Source organism: Gekko japonicus, unplaced genomic scaffold (assembly GCF_001447785.1).
Source record: "Gekko japonicus isolate JY-2015 unplaced genomic scaffold, Gekko_japonicus_V1.1 scaffold613, whole genome shotgun sequence".
In the NCBI taxonomy this organism is placed as follows: Eukaryota; Metazoa; Chordata; class Lepidosauria; order Squamata; family Gekkonidae; genus Gekko; species Gekko japonicus.
The window spans coordinates 114,417-137,145 of record NW_015164683.1 but is presented as its reverse complement, the minus strand read 5'-3'; the positions used below and the strand labels follow the sequence as shown (position 1 = coordinate 137,145).

The following is a 22,729-nucleotide window of genomic DNA, read 5'->3' as shown; positions in this document are numbered from 1 at the left end:
ACCTGGGACCTTCTGCATACAAAGCCGATGCTCTACCACTGAGCCACATACTTACCTATACTTTGCACTTGTCAACAAATTCTAGCTGCACAGTGGTTTCCATGTGGTGGACAAATTTGTACTTAAGGGATGGTGCTGTTAGGTTCCCTCACTTGCAGGAAATGGGGGGAGGTGCTTCGTGGTTCCTGTGTCCTGCATCTCTCTTTGTGGGGAGGGAGGAGTTTGGAGGTATGATTCAAAGGAAAATGGGCGTCATAGTGGAATGCATAGCTAGCTCTTCCCTGGTATGTATTCCCTCCTGGATTTATAGCCATGACGTCCTTTTGATCTTGCAACCCTAGTTATGGGAGGAACACTGGTTGCTTCTGGTTGTCTGAGTCTGCAAGGTGTTTCTAAAGATTCTGAGAAGGTTTGATGTTAACTTGCTTCTCCGTCTCCCCAGTTGTTGGGTGTCTGTTTGTACCAAATGGCCCTTCAGTTGTGTGCTTGTAATTCTCTATGTGCTGAGATGGATTAGCATAACCCTGCCATTGAATCTTGACATCCCTTCCCTTTCTAGCTCTTGGATATACCTCCTGAGGATCTCTGATTAGCTCCTTACTTGGAATCCTACAATCTTTGTTGTGCTCCCTGTGCATCACACCTGTGGGGAAAGGGTGCCTGCACCTGACCAAATCAGTAACTTCTTAAAACTCAAAAGACCCTTTTCCCCGTGCTCCAACCCGGACACATGCACAGGGCTCCACCACGCATGCCCACAGGGGCAGAGCTCGGGTATCCCGGCAGTTCTCTTCTGACTGCCACACTGAGCAGTTGCTCCTCGTCCTGGTTGGTGAACTTCTCCTCATGTTGTGAGATTAGCTCCTTTTTCTTGAATTTCTTCACCTCTTCTTCTTCATTTTTCCCCTCTACATTTTTTTTTAAAAAAATCTCAAGGAAGTATCTTTTTGTCTAAGTCCTTCCTCCCCCCCCCCTACTGGCCTTATCCCCCACTGCCTATGGAAAAACTTTGGGGTTTCTTCAAACACTGCGAGAGGTTTGCACCTACTGCACAAAATTCTCTTGCCAAGCCCAAAGGAATAGGGCAGCAAGACTTCGGGCAGCACTAATCAAAGCTGCTCTATCTCCTGCAGCTATGACTACTCCCACACATCAAGAATGAGCCAACTCAGCTCCGGGGCCTTCAACCTTCCAGATGACACCGAGCCAGTCAGCCATTGCCCGAGCTCAGGGCCCGCCCAACACTGACCGCTCAGTGTCAAAACACTCTGTCTCAGAGTCGAAATCAGACCCCTCGACACCTGCAAAGAAACGCAGGGAGAGTAAAGGCAACAAGGCAGGCAAGGTTCCTGAGCCCAAGCCTGGACCAAAGCCTCGGCCTAAGAGTCCCTGCCACAACTTTTCTAGCCTGAGGCACTCAGCACCAGCACTGATTCTTGTCCAGGAAGTGTTGCCTTTCCACCTACTGGACTCCCCCATTCATCAGTTGGCCTCCTCGGTGCACACCTCTTTCTCAATGCAACTGCTTCCTCTCATCTTTTCAACACTGGAAGCAGAAGAGATTGACCTTACTCAAAGGTCGCCACATCATTCCTCATCCCAGTGGGAGGAGCACCTGCTCGAATTCTGTTGGCGCTGAGGAATGTCAGGACGGAAGCCCAGTCAAGCAGAGGAACAGGCAGCATTCTAGCTTTCACTCTCAAGATCGATCATCTTCTTGCCATTGACACCATGCATACCCTACCTCACCAGCTTTCCAGGCTCCACAGCCTTATGCAGTGATCCCCTGGGATCAGCACCAACTACAATATCTGTATGGCGTTTACCCCCTGTACTTGGCAATGCCATGGTTACCCCTCTGACCACAGGACTGGGATCAGCGATCCCTCTATTCCCGTCAGTCCTGATTCTCAGTGAAGTTGTTACCTCCTTCTTCGGCCATGAGACACTTAACACAAAAGGACCCTACACATATGCGCAAGGGGTACAAAGTTTCTCATGCCATCTCAGTACCCCCTGAGACTGACACCAAAACCCAAAACACCTCTACCTTTGGTGCCCCCTTCTAATCAGGATCGCACATTGGTGCCTGATCTCTCTGGCTCTGGTACCTTCTCAGATAAAGAGACTGACAGAGAGGGCTTGGAACATCATTTCTCCCAAATGGAATCACCTCCTACTCAGGGAACCAAAAATCTCCGCATCTGCCCATCAGGGGACCTTAAGTCTTATGGGGATTTGATCAGGCACGTGGCACATACTCTGAGATGCTCTGTTGTACAACTCCAGCCAGCAATCACAGATTCTGTATTTGACATAGTTCATCTTGACACTTCTACCGCCATTGTCCTGCCAGTGACTAATGTCCTCCTTCAGGCAGCTAAAACACTGTGGGATAAGCCCTCATCCACGCCAATTTTGTCAGACAGCTGGATCATATGTACAGGGTCCAAGACACTGGGGCTGAATTTCTTTCATATCCTCCTAAACTCAACTCAGTGGTTGTGACCTCTGCCTCCAGGATCAGACGGACCCCTTCAGTTCCTAACAACAAAGAAGGCAAGAAACGTGACGCTTTTGGTAGGAAGTTTTATTCTGCTAGAGCTTTAGGGGTCAAGAACATGAATTACTTGGCTTGCATGGGCAGATACCAATACTCTCTTTGGGAGCAACTCTGAGATATTGGCCGCACTCCCTGAAGACAAATCCCTACTGGCCAGGCGTCTCCAAAAGGAGGGTATGCTCCTCACGAAGCGGCAACTGAACTCCTCCAAGCACACAGTTGACATATTTGCCAAAACTATTATGTCCTCCATAGCTTTGCACAAACACTTGTGGCTATGCACCCCATTGTTCCAACTAGATACCTGCACCTACATAGAAGACTTGCAATTTGATGCTCGGGGCCTATTCCATTCCATCACCGACACCGTGCCACACAAAATGGATAAAATTATTAAAACCTTGTGCTATCTGGGAGTGACACATCCTCCCCGCTCATCCAAGGGCAGGTCACGGTCCCATCCATGGTTGAAACTGCAATATTCCAGGACTTCTCCAGACAAATCTTCGTGGACTAAAGATCCACAGTCTGACAATAGGTCTTCCTACACTCTGAAACCTTAAATTCAAGTCCAGTCTACAGCCACCTAGATCTAAGGATTCCTGGACCCCCAAACAGGGCTTTTAACTCTACCCCTTCCTCTACCTCTTTAACTCTACCCCTTTTAACTCTACCCCTTCCCCACTGGCCCCATCCATGTCTATGCTCCTCAACCATCACCGTCCCTCAGACACACACCTACTTCCTTTCATCTCAGTGTGGAGGTGAATCTCATTGGACAAGTGGGTATACTCTATCATTGCCCAAGGCTATGCAATAGAGGTTATTCAGAAACCCTCAACACCAGTCTTCTTCACCACCCCTCCTCCTGCTGCCTTATGAGAAGAGGTCCAAATGCTTCTGGTGAAAGGATGCCATTGAAGTTGTTCCTCTAGCCTCCAGGGTCCTTGGCTTCTAGTCCCGATACTTCACCGTGCCCAAAAGGGATGGTGGACTCCATCCCATTATGGACCTGAGGACTCTGAACTATTTTATTGCTTACCACAAATTGCAAATGACCTCTCTGCAATACATTCTACCGCTTTTCAAGAAAGGGGCATGGATGGCTACATTGGACCTCCAAGGACATCTACTCCCATCTGGGTATTTGCCCCTGCCACCAGTGGTTTCTCAGGCTCATGATAGGAGACGACCACTACCAATACAAAGTGCTTCCCTTTGGGATCTCCACAGCACTCAGAGTTTTCACAAAGACAATGATGGTAGTCAGGGCTCTTTTTGTAGCATATTAGGCGACACACCCCTAATGTAGCCAGTCCTCCAAGAGCTTACAGTAGCCCCTGTAAGAAGAGTTCTGTAAGCTCTTGGAGGATTGGCTACATTAAGGGTGTGTCGCCTAATATGCAAAGGCGTTCCTGCTACAAAAAGAGCCCTGGCTTACTTGCGTCTCCAAGGGATGACAGTCTTCCCATATGTAGACTATTGGCTTCTGGTGGTGGACTTGGATGAAAATCTTTGGCTCACTTGCATTACTTGGGGGACTTTTCTGCTGGCCACATATTTACCAGGTGTCCAGAACATCCAAGCAGACCTTCTGAGCGGGGGAGGGGACTCCCTACATGATGTACTTATTTCCAGTGTTCGAGTGCTGGGGGTTCCTGGATGTGGACGCTTTTGCCACATGAACAAGCTGAAAGTATTGGGCAAACTCTTTAAACCTTTGACTTCCTGTGATGTACGCTTGCTCACCTGGAAAACTGCCTTTTCCAACAACATATTGCCTTTTTGATTGCTCTCATGTCTACATGGAGGGTGGGTGAACTTACAGCCCTCTAACATGACCCGCCTTACCTGTGTTTCTCCAACAATGGTGTCACTTTAAGCCAGGACATGAGATTCCTACTGAAGGTTGCTTTGGAGTTTCACCTTCACTCCGACATCACACTCCCGGATTTCTTCCCCAATCCCAGGGATGATGTAGAGAGGCTTCTTCACTCCTTAGATGTAAAATGTGGTCTCCTGTTTACGTACACAGAACCAAACCAGACCACAAGGATCCTCATCTTTTTGTCTCCTATGTGCCACAGAGGAAAGGACATCGAATCTTGGCCCAGAGAATGTCTAAATGGATTGTTGAGACCATCAGGCTGTGCTACCTGCTTGCAAAGCAACCCCTGCTGGGGCCTAGTAAGGCAAACACCACGAAGGCCATGGCAACCTTTACTGCCTTTCTCAAAGGGGTCCCCTTACAGGACACCTGCACGGCAGCAACATGGGTGACTCCTAACACCTTCATCAAGCATTATGCTCTGGACTTCTGTGCCTAGCAGAGAGTACCAGTGGGATGATCGGTCCTACAATCAACTGAGTACCTGCCAGCACCCTCCTCCAGTAAGATAGAGCTTGCTACTTTCCCAGAGGTGTGATGCACAGAGACCATGACGAAGATCAACAGGTTGCTTACCTGTAACTGATGATCTTTGAGGGGTCATCTGTGCTTTCACATCACCTGCCCAACATTCCCCTTCGCTGTCAGACGACTTGTTTCTTTTTGTTTGGGTACCTAAGCTATCAGAAGGAACTGGCAGGATACCTGAGCTCTGCCCCAGTGGACATGCGCAGTGAAGCTTTGTGCATGCCTCAGGGACAGAGTGCGGGGGAAAAGGTCTTTGAAGCTTTAAGAAATTACTGATTGGACCAGGTGCAGGTGCCTTTCCCCACAGGTGTGAATGCACAGATGACCACTCGGAGATCATCAGTTACAGGTAAGTAACCTGTTTTTCTGTTGTGACTGTGGGACAAGGAAAGGAGGAGTTGGGATGGGAGTTATTGGGAGCTTTGCACTGGCTTCAGTGAGAATGTGTATGATTATGCTACCCATTTTGTGGGCATACTGTTATCAGCTGTGGGCCCAACCTTGAGCAATCTTGGGATCCTGTTTGATTTTTTCCTCCTTCCCTACCTTAGCATTGTGTGCAGACAGTGCAAGAGGGTTTACAAGCAATTTATCCTGTTGAACAGGCTTAACTTGGGGCTCGAATTGCTCGGTAAATCAGTGTAGTAACCTGCTGGTAATTCTCAAGCTCTTCAGGGAAGAATAACATCAGCCATAGCTGTCTACAACGCTCCACCAGAAATGGATGCTAACTCAGAAGTTTACATAGAAGGCTCTTCTGGTAGAGTCTTAATTGATCAGGTTTTGTTACATCGCTGAAGAGCCAAGTCTGAATGCACTCGGTAATGAATGGCATACTGATAAGAAATTCAGAATAGTATTGTTTTTCATGGGCTTCCCTGACGGTTTCTATGGGGACATAGACGCATTTCCCGTCTGAGTGCTATTTGCTGCCCTCTGATTGCACTTCTGTGGTTTCATTCACCAGTAATGGGAAAGCATTCATAGGCAGAATAGCTTCCCCTTTTAAATAGCAATGATTCAAGCTTTCTTCTTCTTCTTTTTTTTAAAAGAGCACTAATGCAGGGTTCTGTCAGTGATCTGATAGATGCATAATGCCGCCTTTCTAAGCATCTATTCCATCTCTACTTTCCAAATTTTAATGTTATACTGTAATTATACTGGCCTTGACAAAAAGCGTTGCATTATACAGGCCCCGGTCACACGGGCTGGATATTGCTGGGGGGGGGAGGCGTGGCTGTTTGCCCCGGAGCAAACTACCGTGCGGCCGCCAAATCAAATGTCCCGCTGACGTCCCGTGGTTCGGGGGGAGGTGCCGATCATACGTCAATCCTGCGGCACGGCAAAGAAGCAGCGCGGCAGGGGTTGTGGGGTTTTTTTTAACCGAAGTGTGCGCATGTGCCGTTGGGTGCTTGTGCGCATCCCGTGGAGACTTGGGGGAAAAAAAACTGTTTTCATGACAGGACATGGGCAGGCGCCGGATGCCACGAGCTACCACCGGAAACGTGATCAGACGCCCGCCCTTGCCCCGCGGTTTCTGGAAACTAGTACCTCAGAGGTACTAGTTTTTTACGGCGCATCTTCGGTGGGAAGCCTCGGGTTCGCCATGGGAGCTCTACGCTTCCCAGATGTTGCGGTTTGATCATGCCAGGAAAATCCGCCTATCTTCCCTCTCTGTAGCGTGGCTAATGCTCTGTGTGACCGCAGCCACAGTAAGTTTTATTAAACAGTTCTTATCTAGTTCTGGAAGCTCATATTTATCTGTCTAATTTTAGTGCAAATGTTTATATGGCTAGAGCTGCAGAAAAACCCCCCAACCAGTGGTTGCTCAGGTAAATGCTCATTTGTGGCATTGGGAAAAAAGTACAGTCCTATATACAGTCCTGCTGCTGAATTACTTCAAATGTTACTGGGTTTTGTTTTGGCTTATTTTTTGAAGGGGAATAGGTATGTCTTTGGCATATAACTGCAGAAGTGGTTGCCACTGGCAACCATCAACTTTGGATGCTTAACACAGGGTACCTTTCCAGGTTCTCAGTACATTGCAGAGAAAGTGAAGGCATAACGGTCTTTCATTGTGTACTGGGGCCAGCCCCTCCCTCCTGAAAACCACCTCAGTGTAACAAGCAAACTTGAGGGATGGTGTGGGGTTTCCATGTGCTGAGTTCTGGAGACAGCCAGCAATAGATATCTCTCACTGCTGTTGTCCCCCCATTTCCTGATGCTGAACAGCTAGGTAGCTCTTTCTTTCCCTCTGTTGCTGGAATGTCGGGGCAGCCAAAATGTATGTGAACCTCCCCGTGCTTGTTCACTACTGTTGATCCTAGACCACAGTGTCTTGTCTCTTTTACTCTCTGGGAGCAGCAGTTGTTCTAGGATTAATAGATATTGACTGTTTTTGGAGGGGTACCGAGACTTTATTGAATCTTTTTGTAAGAATAAATGCAGTGATTTTATAAGTAATGTAGTGTGTATATGTGTGCAGTCTACACAAACATGGATCCTATGTATATTTGCTCTGTGCTAATCCATCTCGGCAGGATGAAAATATGGCCCCTGCTGGTTTGCTTTATCCCGTTGGAAATTATACTGGAACAAGCAGATAAAGACCAGCTGTTGTTGAGCAGCACAGCTTCAACAAAATCTGCTTTCCTGTGAATACAGGTCTCGGTTCTTCAATACAGTAGATATTTTTCTTTCTTTCTCTCTTTAAAGAATCACAGACTTCCAAATTTGGTATTCCAGACTGCTTAGTGGAAGGGCAGGGGGATGTGATATGAGAAAAGAACAAGCTTTCATTTAGTAAACTTGGAATATGACGGGCACCAGGTATCAGGGACGGGGGCAGTGAAAAGTAGGCTCTCTCATCCTACAGTGTCAGATTTATTCTGAAGACAAAAACAGAAGAATGGAGAAGTGTGGGAAATCTTTAGGGGGGGGGGGAAGAAAATGAAAACTAGGACAAAGCACCCTGCTTTTTTGAGGCATGTCTGATTTTTTTTAAAAAAAATCTCCAGCAGTAATGGACAATCTAAAATAGGAATGAATTCCATCAGGAGGACAACAACACAAGTAAATGTCAGAATCGGACCCTTGGTTTGGTGTCAGTCTGGATGCGCACTGGTGTTCTGATGTACAGTCTGGATACGCACTGGTGTTCTGCTTGCTTGCATACTATCCCAAAAGCTTTATTTTTGTATTCTCACACTGGCTTCTTGTTCTCAGGCTGATTGTAACACCTGCTAGCTATGAATCAACTATTATACAAAGTCCTCCTCTGACATTCTCAGGACGAGGGGGTATTTGAGACGGGCTTGGTTGTCTATTGTAGATAGTGCGCTTGGTACTCTTTTATGAGAAACCTCCTCCACAAGGGCCAGGAGATTGTTTGCTTCTCATGATGTCTCTTGGCCTTGCAGGAAGTCTGTTAGATAAACATTCTCACAGTTTTAATTGTACTTTGTTAACCTGTCTCTATCACATGTAACCATGACGTATGAATGTGGGCCGCACCAAAGTTCTCGTAAGAGCTAAACTTGTATTACCTGCCAGTACTATTGAAGCCTTTGATTCGCCTGCAACTTCCCTGATTGCTAATAAAATCCATAAACGGACTTATTGCGTCTGAGAGTTACTGCAGATTCTTACAGTAAATTAGTGTTTAGGCAAAGGTGTAGGTGTGACTTATTCTCTTCCATTAATAGGTAAATGGAATATCAAATCCACTGTTTGTGTGTTTGGTCCAAGATAGTTCCTTAATAGCGTAAACCAAGGGTTGACAACTTCTGAAATTTTGGGGGAAACACTCTGTTCTCCAGGCATTAGTCTGTGGGGCCCGCACAGTTCTACACTCTCATGGATAATCAAGTTTTATAATAAAACTGTTGTCATCAGGGCCCTGACAGGCAGCTTAACAGCATAATTTAAGGAGTAGAGGCAAGGAAGAGATTTGGGGTTTGCTATTTTATTTTCTGGTTTTAACTGAAAATATTTTTAATTGTTACTGTAAGCTACCTTGAACCAGAGGATATAAATGTTTAGATAAATAAATAATAAAAACACATCTTAAAAGCAAAACATCATTAAAACAAAAGCTGAAATACACATAGGTAAAGGTAAAAGTTTCCCTTGCTTGAAAGCCAATGAAATCCGACTCTAGGGGGCGGTACTCATCTCCATTTCCAAGCTGAAGAGCCAGTGCTGTCCGAAGATGTTTCCGTGGTCATGTGGCCAGCATGACTAAACACCGAGGCACACAGAATGCTGTTACCTTCTCACCGAAGCGGTATCTATTTATCTACTTACAATTTATTGCTTTCAAACTGCTAGGTTGGCAGGAGCTGGGGCCAGAGACGGGGAGCTCACTCCGTCATGCAGCGCTAGGGTCTCGAACTACCGAACTACAGACTTTCCAGTCTGCAGCTCAACGTCTTAACCTCTGAGCCACCGCGGCCCTGAAGTACACATACCAAAGCATAAGAACAACAATAAAAAATGTTCCTCAGGAAGGAGGGATCACTGAGAAAAAAATAAAAGTCTTCACTTGCTGGTTGAAGATGGCAACAGAAGTGGGTAGCTGAGTCTTTCTGGGGAGAGATTTCCAGTGTTCCAAGCATATATGCTTTGATGTTAGGGGTTCATCATTGGGACTGTGGGATTAATATGGTTTTGAAATCTCAAGAGACAGGAAGGCGTGGTGGTGTAGACTGTGTAGCTAGCATCTGGGAGCCCCATGCTCAAAATCCCACTCTGTTATGACACTCATTGGGTTTTCTTAGGCCAGTCAGTCTGTCTCTCGTGAGGATACAAGCAGAACAGATAACTATGTATACCACTCTGAGCTACTTTGAAGAAGGGCTACATAAAACCAACCTGGGGAGGTATTGTAGGCAATGATCCCTTTCTAGAATGCACATGAAAGATAAATGTTGCTTTTCTTTGAAACAAACATGATTCTTTATGTTGAATGAACAAATTACTATCTGTGAAGTAATAGAGGCGATTAAAAGACAAAAGAAAAAGAAATCACCAGGTCCAGATGGCTTACCGGCGGAAATATACCAAGTTTTTGAAGAACAGATTAGTCTGCCTTTTAAAGACTTCAAAAAATAGGTCATACAGGGATGTGCCCAGCTCATGGTACCAGACACAAAACGCTAGAATTATAATAAATGAAATCTCTCCTCAAATGTTGAGATACAAAAAGGTATAAGGCAGGACTGTCCACTATCCCCATTACTTTATATATTTGCTTTAGAATCGCTCAATGATGCAGTAAGAAATAATGTGTTGATACATGATCTAAAGACACGAGGAGATGAATTTAAATTATTGGCTTTTGCAGATTATTTGGTCTTTATATTAGAAAATACAACAGAATCTTTACCGCATTTACTTAATTTAATATACGAATATGGGAAGGTAGCTGTCTTAAAAATCAATACAAAAAAGACAAAAATAATAACAAAAAACTGCCCACCTGATCGAATAAGGATAATAAGTGTTTATAAAACCTTCCCTTATTACTGAACACGACAGAGAAATTTTAGGCAACATGTGATAAGGGGAGCCCTATTAAAAATTTGGAGTGACATTAAAAATAAATATTATATAAAAACTCCGAGATGGGTATCCCCCTTAGAAGTGTTTATAAAACCTTCCCTTATTACTGAACACGACAGAGAAATTTTAGGCAACATGTGATAAGGGGAGCCCTATTAAAAATTTGGAGTGACATTAAAAATAAATATTATATAAAAACTCCGAGATGGGTATCCCCCTTAGAAGTGTTTATAAAACCTTCCCTTATTACTGAACACGACAGAGAAATTTTAGGCAACATGTGATAAGGGGAGCCCTATTAAAAATTTGGAGTGACATTAAAAATAAATATTATATAAAAACGCCGAGATGGGTATCCCCCTTAGAAGTGTTTATAAAACCTTCCCTTATTACTGAACACGACAGAGAAACCTATGAAGGTTTATTGGACAATGATAATAAATTGAAATCCAAGGAGAGACTCTGGGACACTCTTAATATTAAATTTACATGGTGGGAAACCTTGCAACTTCAATCTAGATATGCCAAAGCTGCAGCTGTGGGCTTCTATCCCTCTAAAACCCAACTAAACATGATCTGGCTATCGACAAGTGATGATACAGAAGCTTGATAGATTTCTTTTGGAAGAATACATTCAGGATGAAATCATTAAAACAACCATGATCTCCTGGATGAGAGACATTGGACATTCTGTAGATTTAGACAAATGGCTGAAAATGTGGGAAACAGTCAGATATATGAGATCCATAAGTTACAAAGAGAATATCTTAAAAATGTTTCATAAATGGTACTGGACGCCTGATAGATTAGCTAAGTGCCATAAATCTGCTTCTAATAATTGTTGGAAATGCAAAGGAAATGTGGGAACTTTTTTCACATGTGGTGGCATTGTAGCAAGATTCATAGCTATTGGTTAAAGGTACAAAAATAATATCAGAAATTATGGAACAAAATATTTTTTAATATCCGAAATGGCTTTGTTAAATATAATTCCAGATAGTTTTGTACAAAAATATGTCTATTTGTTGATTTATGTTTTGACAACTGCTAGGATATTGCTGGCTAAGTTTTGGAAACTAGAAAAAACCCCAACAATGGAGTAAATAAGGACTAAACTGCTTGAACTGATACAAATGGATAAATTAAATTTGATGTTACAAGGGAAAGATGAATCCATTCATACAACTAGATGGGCAAGAGTGTACAAATGAATACATAACTCTTAGAAAATGTAGACTCAAATGTATATGATCTTCTATATGTAATACTGGACAAAACTGATAAATACAACTTTTTTTTAAAAAAAGAAAGAAACAAACATGATTCTTTTAAACTGTTAGCAGTTGTTTTTGAACTACAACTTGATCGAAATTTCACAGGAGCAGGGCCAGTGTCAGAGTCCCAAGTCAATCAAGCTCAACAACGTTCCTTAATAAAGGTGCAGTTTATTGAGAGAGGTACTCAGGTCATCATACGACACACTTTGTGTCAGGAATGGGGGTTTAGGCAGGAAAACAAACTATTATACCCAGTTCATACAGGTCCCTCTGATGGGTGCAGACCAATAAGCAATAGCAAGCACGTGTGCTTAAAAGAAAACTCAGCGGGGGAAAAACCAGTGCGGCCGACCACGACTTCAAGGCCACAGCAGAGATAACGGGAAGAAACCTGGAGCGCATTCCAGGGGGAGGGGGAGCAGAGAGAAGGAGGGGAACCGGGGAGAACAGGTATTTTGTCACCTCCAGCAAGGTACAGGTTATTGTCCCACCCCTTTTAAGTCATAACAGGACAATTTAGGTTCATTGAAAATAACTTTCCATTTTATGGAATATAATTTATTTTTAGTTTTGATTTCTTAGGTTGGATCCTACCTGCTTTTCTACCTGGTATCTTTTGTTACCTTTGCTTACTGTAGGATTTTGTACACATGGGTTCCATGATCCCCAACATGGCCTGATTAGTGGCCAAAGGGCCTCCTTCTTCATCACCAGCATAAATGCTAGTTGGATACAGCCCTCTGACTGGGACTCAGGATGGCTAACAGCATGTAAAATACATTCAATAAAAACAGACAAAAGATACAATAAATAAACATTTAAAATATATAAAATGATTAAAAATCTGTCCCGGTTAAAATCCATTTACTATCAAGCAGAATAGGATGTATGGATGGTGAAGGCACAGCTGAAGCATAATTTACCAGCTGTCTGGTCGATCACATCACTCAAAGGCCACCCCCAAAAGAGCAGCCTTGCATGCCCTGCAGAACCTAGGGAGGTCCTACAAATCATGCACCACTTCAGGCAGCTGGTTCCACAGGACTGGGGCCACTACTGAGAAGGCTTTCACCCCTGTGGACCAGGAACCTTCAATAAATTCTAAGGTGAAGATGGGAGAAGACCGGGAGGATCATTTCTGGGATAGGTGGTTCTCCCTCGGAGGCGGGCCCAGTCTGTTCTCCTTACCTCCTGGTTTCCTTCTCTCTTTAGAGTCCAGGAGGCTGCTGAGTGCCTTCCCACTCCATAAGCCATGTAAGCAACATAGCTGCTAATGAGAGCCATCTAAGCAACTACTCAGTGCACTAGGTTGCATTGGCAGCTGTATGCAATGCCAGCAGTGGGTCTCCAGGTCTATTTGTGAGTAAGACACATGGGGCAAGACCCTCAGTGTTTCCCTACCGGGTTCTAGTCTTGCTTAGGCAAACTATGCAGGGGGAGATTGCCAGTTCTGGAAAAGTAGAGATGGAAGACAAACGCCCCACCCCAGCTCCTTCTGCTGCCCACTCCCTTCTTACAGGCAGGGGGACTTGGGCAACACAGCTTCTTCTGCAGGAAGACCTAGCTGCCCCCTAAGGCAGCTAGGAAGGAATCTTCCAATAGAGAGAGAGAGAGAAGAGATCACTCTCTATGGGACAGAGAGAGGGGGCATCCCTTCAGTCTAAAAGGAGGATGAAATGTACTATTTTAATTTAGTGTTGACTTGATGTTACCTGTCCTGAGCTCTATTATGCAGGGAAGGGTGTGCTATAAAGTGAATATATAAATAATAAAATAAATAGAAATTCATGAACAGTCCATAAGATTCCTGAGAACTACTAACACCCCTCTTTAAGACCATGGCAGGATTAGAGCAGTCAGGTCCTCCTAATACTCAGACCACTAGCCGGTCAAGGGAACAAGAATTCTTCCCTAGGTCTATTACAGTAGAGAGGTTTTCTCCCCTTCCATCAGTTCTTTCAGAAGAATTTAAACGCTGAATGGGCAAAACCTATGGCAAGCATTCAAGTTCTACTAGAAATTGTATGTTTTATCATATTTTATAGTCTATTTTTGCAGGTGCCACTAGTGGATGCTCCAGCAACAGCTTTGCAGTCATCTGAGCTTTTGTCAGAGGATGGTGAGGGCACTTTCCAGCATAGTTTTTACAAGAGGGGCGTCTTGTCCTGAAGGAAGCTCATGAAGGCTCTCCTATGACCATTAAAGCTCCTGCTCTGGTCCCAATAGTCTCAAGAGTGGCTGTTGTCCCTGACCCCTCAGAATCTTCCCTGGAACTCAAGGGGTGAGGAACTCAACGCAGCTGCCAGTCTCGGTGGCGGGAGGAGCTGCAGTGGTATGAATGGTGGCAGCTGGGCAGGCTGTGCTTCCTCTGGCAGCATGGCCAGCGTGGGGCGCAGATTAAGTCCAAGAAAGGTGCCCCCTGCCTAGCTAGAAGCGAGCCATCACTTTGTCAGGCTGACAGCATCCTTGGAAACCTCTGGCTGCTACCGCCGCCACAGTGGTTCTGAGGCACAAGGGTGCAGGGAGGCGGCTCGACCTGGCCCAGGGCCAGGAGGGCTTTGAATGGCTTTGAGGAGAGAAGCTGGGTGTGGAGCCCCGGCCTATGGCTGCCAGCTCAATCAGGTCTGGGGCTCTTGGGGCACGCAGGAGTAGAGGGGAAAAGGAAATGAAAGGGCTTTATTTTAATTAAATTAAATTATGTGAAATGTTTTTATACAGGACTGCAGTAAAAAAGTAGTATGTCCGACTGGACATCAGAAGTGGCACAATCCATTTTGCCACCTCATTCTGCCACATGTGGAGGCTTGACTTAATTGGAGTTTCCTTGATATAAATATTTCCTTTTTCTAGAAAACTAAATATCAGGGAGAAAAGACTCTCTAGACTTCTGAAGTGCTAACTTTTTATATGCAGGAATATTTTTAAAGGGTGCCGTTTCCCATCATGTGACCTGCCACCTGCATTCTGAAAAAATGTTGCCAAGAAAAAAGATATTACCTCAGTGAGAATTAGACTATAGATAATCTTGAACTTCTGACGTGTTTTCAGCCATATAAATATGTTCATCAAACATACACGCCACCTTTTTTAAAGTTAAAAAATGTGTGAAGAGGCCCTGAGTTTGGGGATAGATGTATCATGGGTAGCATAATTTTAAGTCCTAATGTTAGTTTTAATGTTAATTAATGTCAGTATCCCTCAGAACTGGTTTTCCCCATATTTCCGTGGTGTCTAATCAGCTTGGACAATGTTCAGTCAACAGTGCCATTTCCTGACTGGTTCTGGAGGGAGTGGGGGGGACAGGACACAAACATCTGCGAAAGCTTGAGATAAATTTGCAGTGAAATATGTTGCTGTAATTGCTGAATGGAGCCTCTAAGTGAAAGAGATTTGCAGAAAAGAAACCAGCTTCATGAGGAAGAAATGCAGTACAAGCAAGTATTGTTTCCTGTGTTAAGTTCACAACTGAGTCATATTGTTGACGGTGGTGTTAAAAAAACAACAGAGTATAGGCAAGAATGGGCAGGCTTTGGTAAATTACTACAGTGTACAGAGTAATTTGCTGTAGTGGATAGTATATACCTCATTTGTGGTCACTGAGGGTGACATGAACAGTAGCTGTTTTAAATCAGGGTAGGTAGGAAGGAGCTTGTTACCATGAATTATGTATTTATGACTTCCTTATCCAAGGCTCTTTGCCAAAAGGACTTTCACCCTTGCTAGTAAATGTCTCTGGATGTTAAAAGGGTTTGACATGTGGCTGGAGGTTTTAAAGAGCAGACTTCTATGTAATAAAATAAAATCCCATAATATTTTTCCTGGTGCAGCTGAGCACATAGGATGTAACCGTTCCCTCTTTGACACTGATGCAGTGTCTAGCTTACTGTCTTCCAAGGCTGCAGCACCTGGCATTCTGTGGGTGTTACTTAAATGCAACAGTGGATGAAACTCAGAAGAGAAATTCCATGAATAAATCTTCTGAAGCTGCAGTGTACCAAAATGAACCCCTGTCACTTAGGTGGTTTCAGAAGGTAGTTGTTGCCTTCCTCAGAAAAGGGGCATGTTTGTTGCGATCCTAAACAGAGTTACACCATTCGAAGCCCACTCGTTTCAGTGGGTTTACAAGGGTATAACTCTCTTTAGGATTGATTCAGGTGGGTAGCCGTGTTGGTCTGAAGCAGCAGAATGATGTTTGAGTCCAGTAGCACCTTTAAGATCAACATAGTGTTTTTTTTAATTATTTTGAGGTTTTGAAGAATTATCAGGAGTCAGTGAATGAGTGGAAGAAGACAATCCAAAGCCTAATTCAGGCTGCTCCTATTCCATGCAAGCCTCTTAGATGATCGTGTTCCAGTGGAAAAGGCAGGACATAAATGTTTTGAATGGATAAATAGCACTTGTACCAATTTCCAAATTTTTTAAACTTAAATATGGACCGAATATGATGGAGGTTGGAAGCATAATGGGGATTTCCCTCCACCTCTGGGCAGGATCCTGAAAAATTTAGAAGTTTCAGAGTTTGTGGTTGTCCCCCATCTCTGCTTGTATTCAGGTGTTGGGGGGGGGAGTAGTGTAGGTTTGATGGTTTCCCCGAATTCTAGAGACCTGGCGGAAGGAATTTGGGCCTTTAGGGTGTGGTTGGGAAAATGTTGATTCACTGATTTAAAGTGAATGGTTTCTTAAGGTTATCCTACAAATCTTGGGCTATGTTCTGAGTGGGTGGTGTTCTGAGTCAGCAAACGAGAAGCTGATTCTTAGATGTCTAGCTGAATTGTTTTCTTGCTTGCTGCTGGGTTTTTGGTTGGACTGCTTCAAGGTCTGGGGTTATAGGACTGCAGGCTTTATTTATTTATTTATTTAATGGAAGGTTTTATTTTTGGAGGCCACTAAGTTGTCACATATCCTCCTTATTAGTCATAGAATCACAGAGTTGGAAGGTGCCACAGAGGCCATCTAGTCCAACCCCCTGCTCAATGTAGGATCAACCTAGAGCATCCTTGACAAGTGTTTGCCAAGCCGCTGCTTAAAGACTGCCCATGAAGGGGAGCTCACCACCTCCCACTGTTGAACAACTCTTACCGTAAAAAAGTGTTTCCTAAGATCCAGCCGGTACCTCCCCGCCCTTATTTATTGTGAGTCCTATTCTCTGCTGCCAACAGGAACAGCTCCCTGCCCTCCTCTAAGTGACAGCTCTTCAAATGCTTAAAGAGAGCAATCATGTCCCCCCTCAACCTCCTCTTCTCCAGACTGAACATTCCTAGTCATTTCTATTGTTAGCACAGCATTTTAAACAAAATGTTTGGGAATTAGTTGGTTTGATTTTGTGTGGATGTTTGCAAGTATTAATTTTTTAAAGTACAAATCAGTGTGGGGTTGCTAGGTATTGCTTTCCATATTGTTTGGAAAAAGAAACAACAACCCTGTGTCTTAAAATGCATGCTAGAGGCCTAAAGATATGCGAAGAAGTAACTTCTGAAACTATCAATGCATCTCCAGGGGATTAAGAACCTAAAAAGGTTAGTCAAGAATAGAAGAGGGCCCTCTTCTATTCTTGACTAACCTTTTTAGGTTCTGAATTCTAGGTTTTAGGTTCAGTTTTTTTTCCCTTTTCCCTTTTTTGTCCTTACTTCTCCAGGGGATTAGACATATATTTGGATGACCATTGTGTAGTATTTTGCTAAATGGGTTGCCTGAGGAGTTGGCTGATTCTCATATGGGTTGGGAAAAACCAGAATCTCACAAAAGAGTTTAGCAACCAGGAATCAATCTGTCTCCTCTTGGCAATCCAATTTGTGAATGAGCATGACGAAAGCCATCCCAGCCTTCCTGAAGCTCTCTGGGGATCAGAGAGAAATCAGAAGGGAAGGAATCTGTTTGTGCTAGGTAGGAGAGATAGTTCTGAAGTCCTTAAGCATGCTTAGGCTGGTTGGGAATGAGAGGCTGGCCCCTCTCACTTTTGCAGTAAGTAAACCACGGTAATCCATGCAACAGTCACCTCCAGGTTTGACTATTGTAATTCGCTCTAGGCAGGCCTGCCCTTGCTCCTGACCTGGAAGCTCCAGCTGATTCAAAATGCAGCCACACAGGTCCTCACTGGGACCCATCGGACTGCACACATTCAACCAGTGCTGCACGAGCTGCACTGGCTTCCAGTGGCGCACCGGATCAGTTTCAAGGTTTTGGTTCTGACCTTTAAGGCCCTTAATGGTCAGGGACCCACATACCTTTGGGACCACCTCTCCCAGGATGCCCCTGGAAGAGCATTACGCTCAGGGAATAAGAACTTCCTGGCTTTTTCAGCCCTGACCCCTGCCTGGTGGAACTCTCTGCCGGAAGACATCCATGCCCTGTGGGAGTTATTACCTTTCCGCAAGGCATGCAAGGCAGAGATGTTCTGCCAGGCCTTTGGTTGAGGACCGCAGTGGGGCACTCTCAACCATTTCCCCATTCCTCGGAAACCCCCCCCCGCCGCCGCCGCCGCCAGGGAGGCCGGGGAGGTGAATTTCTTCTGCCATCTTGTACTTATACATGTATACTGTTTTATTTATTGATGTCTATTGGCTGGTTTTAATTTAGATTTTAAATTGAGAACTTGTATATCATCTTGTAAACCGCCCTGAGCCCTACTGTAGGGAAGGGTGGCCTAGCAGATCTGATTTAATAAATAAATAAAGCTGACCACTTGCATCCTACTGGCCAGATGTTCTTCTGAGGGGACACAAAAGGAAAAACTATATACAATGTCTGGCTGCCAAAGGCAGTCCAAATCTCTGGATCTCTAGGATAAGTAACTGCATTTGTACTCCATAAGGTGTTTTCGACACAGGGGCAGGCTTATGAAGTTTCCTCATTGCTGCTGCAGCTGCTGATACAGCGCAGTGGCAATGACACATTTTCTCATCGCTTCCTTGCCATAGTCCCCAGCAGCAGCCTTTCCTCTCCCATGTGCCACCAGAGCTTTTTCAGTTTTTTTTTTTAATCAGCAACTGCATAGTTATGTCACGTTCTCTGAATTCCCAGCTTTAACTTTTTTTAAAAAAGAAAAATATAAGCCCTCTGCTCTAGTTGCAGAAATGTGCCTTTTCCCCATTATATCTCTGCAGCCAAAGGGTTTAGGGACTTTCTAAAACGAAAACTGGAAGTTCAGAGAATCTGGTATAGATAGTTATAACAATATTCAGTTGCTGATTTTTTTTTAAAGTCCTCCAGGAGGGGATGAAATAGCTGTTTCATGGGCAGGGAAAATGGCTGCCCCCATGGCTAGGAGCACAAAAACCTGAACATTATCACCCACACAGCCGGCCACCCAGGCTTTGGTATGATCTTTCTCAAAACTTTGCAATAAAGCAGGTTTGGGAAAGTCAGAGAAAAGCCAGGGAAACCCCAAAAGGAGCACAAATAAGCCTGATGCTATGGAGAAGCAAGAAAAATAAAACGCTTCCAAAGAGCATTGCGCTCAGGGCAAATAATCAATTTTAAATGGCCTAGGTTTCTTAGGCCGAGAAGAGACAGTAGCTTTTTCAGGTAGTTGAACACTTTCAAAGAAAGGGTGCTGCTTGTGGTGCATATACCCTAACCATTTTCAGATTTGTTTTTGTTTTAAAAAGCCTACTAAACCTGTTTGACCAAAGCCAGCATTGGGGCAAAATAAATACACGTACAGCAAGGAAACAACATCATGTCTCTCAAGCCTGCTTCCAGCTCTTCCCAGGCTATACTTTTCCATACATCCACAGACCTGGAATCTTACTCCACCCGTAATTGGAGGGAAAAGATTCAGGATATCAGTACTGACATCATGTGCCAGATGGGCCCAAGGATCTTGTACAAAGGATCTTGTACAATAATACAATCTTGTATTTGTCTTACAACAAAATAGTAATTGCATGGATATTTATCAATGAGTCTAAAAGCAGTCTTTCTTTTCTTGTCCCACAGGACTAGAGTAAACCTGGAGAGCCTTGAAGATGCTTACATTTTGCGAGGAAACGATGATTCCCTTTCTGATAAGCATGGATGCCCAGCCTATGTGAGCCCAGAGATCTTGAACACAAATGGCAGCTACTCTGGCAAGGCAGCAGACGTGTGGAGTCTAGGAGTCATGCTTTACACAATGTTAGTTGGACGGTATCCTTTTCATGACATTGAGCCTAGTTCTCTCTTCAGCAAGATCCGCCGTGGGCAGTTCAGCATTCCAGAGACTCTATCTCCCAAGGCAAAATGCCTTATACGTAGCATCCTGCGCCGGGAGCCCTCAGAAAGGCTGACTTCACAGGAAATTCTGGACCATCCTTGGTTTTCTACAGATTTTAATGTGTCTAATTCAGGATATGGTGCTAAGGAAGTGACAGATCAGCTGGTGCCTGATGTCAATATGGAGGAGGACTTGGACCCGTTCTTTAATTGAGCATTAGGACTAGTGTTCGGAGAGTGTGTGGTCTTGGAAAGGACCGATATGAAGGGAGTCCTTTCTGATCACGCAGAATTATATCTGTGGCTCAGCCTGTCTTGATAGCAAGGGGGGGGGAACACCTTGGCGTTATTTTTTGTTGTTTGGTTGGAAAAGGACGTATCCAAGAAATGAGCTAGTTGATGACAATGTAGCATGCAGCGGGAGGAATCATTGCTATCAAGTTAGATTGACAGGGCAAAAGAAGGCAGCATGAAGCAGCTGTAGCTTCTCATTTCCACGGAGCCAAGGACACTGCACAACCAAGTTCCCGTGCAGCCACTAAGCCACTCCTGATTCTGTTTCATTCAAATACTTAACAGTTCCCAGTGAATAGAAACTTTTGCCTCAACTTGCATCTTGGCATCGCACTGTTAGATATTTAACTTCAGCCATTATTCAGGGAAGGTACAATTAGCTATTATTTGATTCTGTTTTTTTCCCTATTTTACTTTAAAAAAACGAATAAACCGGTGTTAACAGTTAATATTGAATTTAATTTTCAGGGGGTGGGGTGGGACATGCACAAACAAAGACATGAGAAGTGGGTGCTACACAAAGTTTTTGTTCATGTCTGTTGATATAGCTATTCACAATTCTGAATAAACAATTTAATTTTTTTATTTTTTTCTTGCCAGGAGATAAATGTTTTGTGAAGGAGTGTCACTTAACAAGCCATTATGGGCTGGTTTTTTTTGTTTCAGGAAGCATTTCTAATTCAGACTTCTGGATGTATTTGACTGTTCAAATGAGACAAGAAGAAAATAATAATTGCTCTTTTTTATGTTTGTAATGCTGGCTTCTCTTTTACCAAGCCGCGCATAAATTTGACCACAAAGGACAAACCCTCCTTTTGGACAACTTTTTTTTTTTTTTTTTAAGAAACTTAATCCTGTAACGAGCTTTTCCTCTGACTGGCCCAAATGTGAACAGAAGGGCTCTTTATTATTGAAGAAAAATAAGGCATTTCCCCACTCTGATTTCTTTGAAAGGCAACATCTTGGGTTTCCCTTTCCTTTCTTTCTTTCTTTTCTTCTTTTTTTTAAAAGAAGACACTGTTTTAATTTTCTTTTCATTGAACTACCCTGAATATAATATAAAAGGGTATTATTAATAAGCTGAATGTTCTAGGACACAGATCTGTCTCCTGAAAAGTACATGGTAATATGCACCTTTTATATTGTCAAGACTTATTTATTGATGAATCTGTCACAGTTGTGATGAATTAAGCCAGTACTTCAATTACGGGTTGACTTGGGGTGACATGTTACATGCGGTAGTTAACATACTTCTTACATTTTTCTTTTCAGGTATTCCTGTCCCTGAATTTCTGGGTTGTTTTTTTTTTTTAATTATTTTCGCTTTCCCCTCTTTTTCCTTAGAGAGCTTTCATTTTGATTTAGACCGGCAAATAATTTTTTATTACTGCTTTTATATTGCTGTATGGTATTTGGGGGAAACAACACACACACACACACACACAAATCTCTTGGCATAAATATTTGTGTTTCCAGTACCTCAGTTGTTCTGATGTTACTGCCTGTATGCGTTTTTGTGAAGTGGTCATGTTTTTTGGGTAGGTACATGTGGACTCTGTAGTATGTAAATGTTACTTGAATTTTGTGCTTAATTATAGTATGTGGCATGTGTGTATGGCTACTTGGCATTTGACATATGGATGCTATTTGCCTGCCCTGCAGGAAGATTTCGATCCCACTCTCAAGACGATGGTTCACAGTTCCTTATCAAGAAACAAAGCTGCAGCTGACCTGCCTTGGTTCTATTTTGGTATCTAAGAATATAAAGGAGTAATGTTTTTACACTCTGAAGATGGTGCTGTGTTGAGGGACTTTTTTTAAAAAAAAACAACCACGTTTATTTTATAAAACTGTAGGAGGAAAGACTGGTGATGTGCATGGTGGGATTTTACTGCCTCTGGTGTTTTTTGTCTTGTATTTGGTTTAATGTTTTTGTCCTAATCTCTTCAATAAACAAAATTGTGCATATTTAACTAAATTCAACTTGTAAGGGTTTTTTTTTAATGATTCTGAACTGCCGCAGTAACATGTTGAATCCTAAACTTGTTTCTTTATCGATATGTCTAATGGAGTTTGGTTCAAATTAATGCATAGTCAGTAGATTGGACTCTGCTTGACTCTAGAGGGGAGACTCCTCATTTAGTGGAAAGGAGTCATTGGATCCAACCGAGTACGTTTAGGATTGCAGTGCTAAATAATCCAGTTAAGGTCAAAACTGGCATTGATTTCAGTAGGAAGGATGTTATGCCCAATCCAACAATGCTTATGAAGTCCCAGCAATACATGCATGAGATTATGGCATTAACCATGTGCTTAATTCCCTTACTGGAATCGATGGGGATCAAAAACAATCCATTTTGTCTCACCCTTATATTATGTCAAAGCTCTTCTCAAACTCAGCAACATCTTTTTCAGCTGGAGCTA

At 43.5% G+C, this 22,729-nt stretch overlaps 1 protein-coding gene across 1 annotated transcript in view; it reads left to right on the top strand.

Annotated features, from left to right (window-relative positions):
* The window catches only part of TRIB2 (tribbles pseudokinase 2), a 41,413-nt gene extending 20,597 nt beyond the window's left edge, over positions 1 to 20,816 (top strand). Inside the window, exon 3 of the mRNA XM_015409325.1 lies at positions 19,757 to 20,816. Within this exon, the coding sequence (XP_015264811.1) occupies positions 19,757 to 20,225 (469 nt within the window). The 3' untranslated portion in view covers positions 20,226 to 20,816. The remainder of the gene's footprint in view (positions 1 to 19,756) is intronic.
* The last annotated feature ends 1,913 nt before the right edge of the window (positions 20,817 to 22,729 follow it).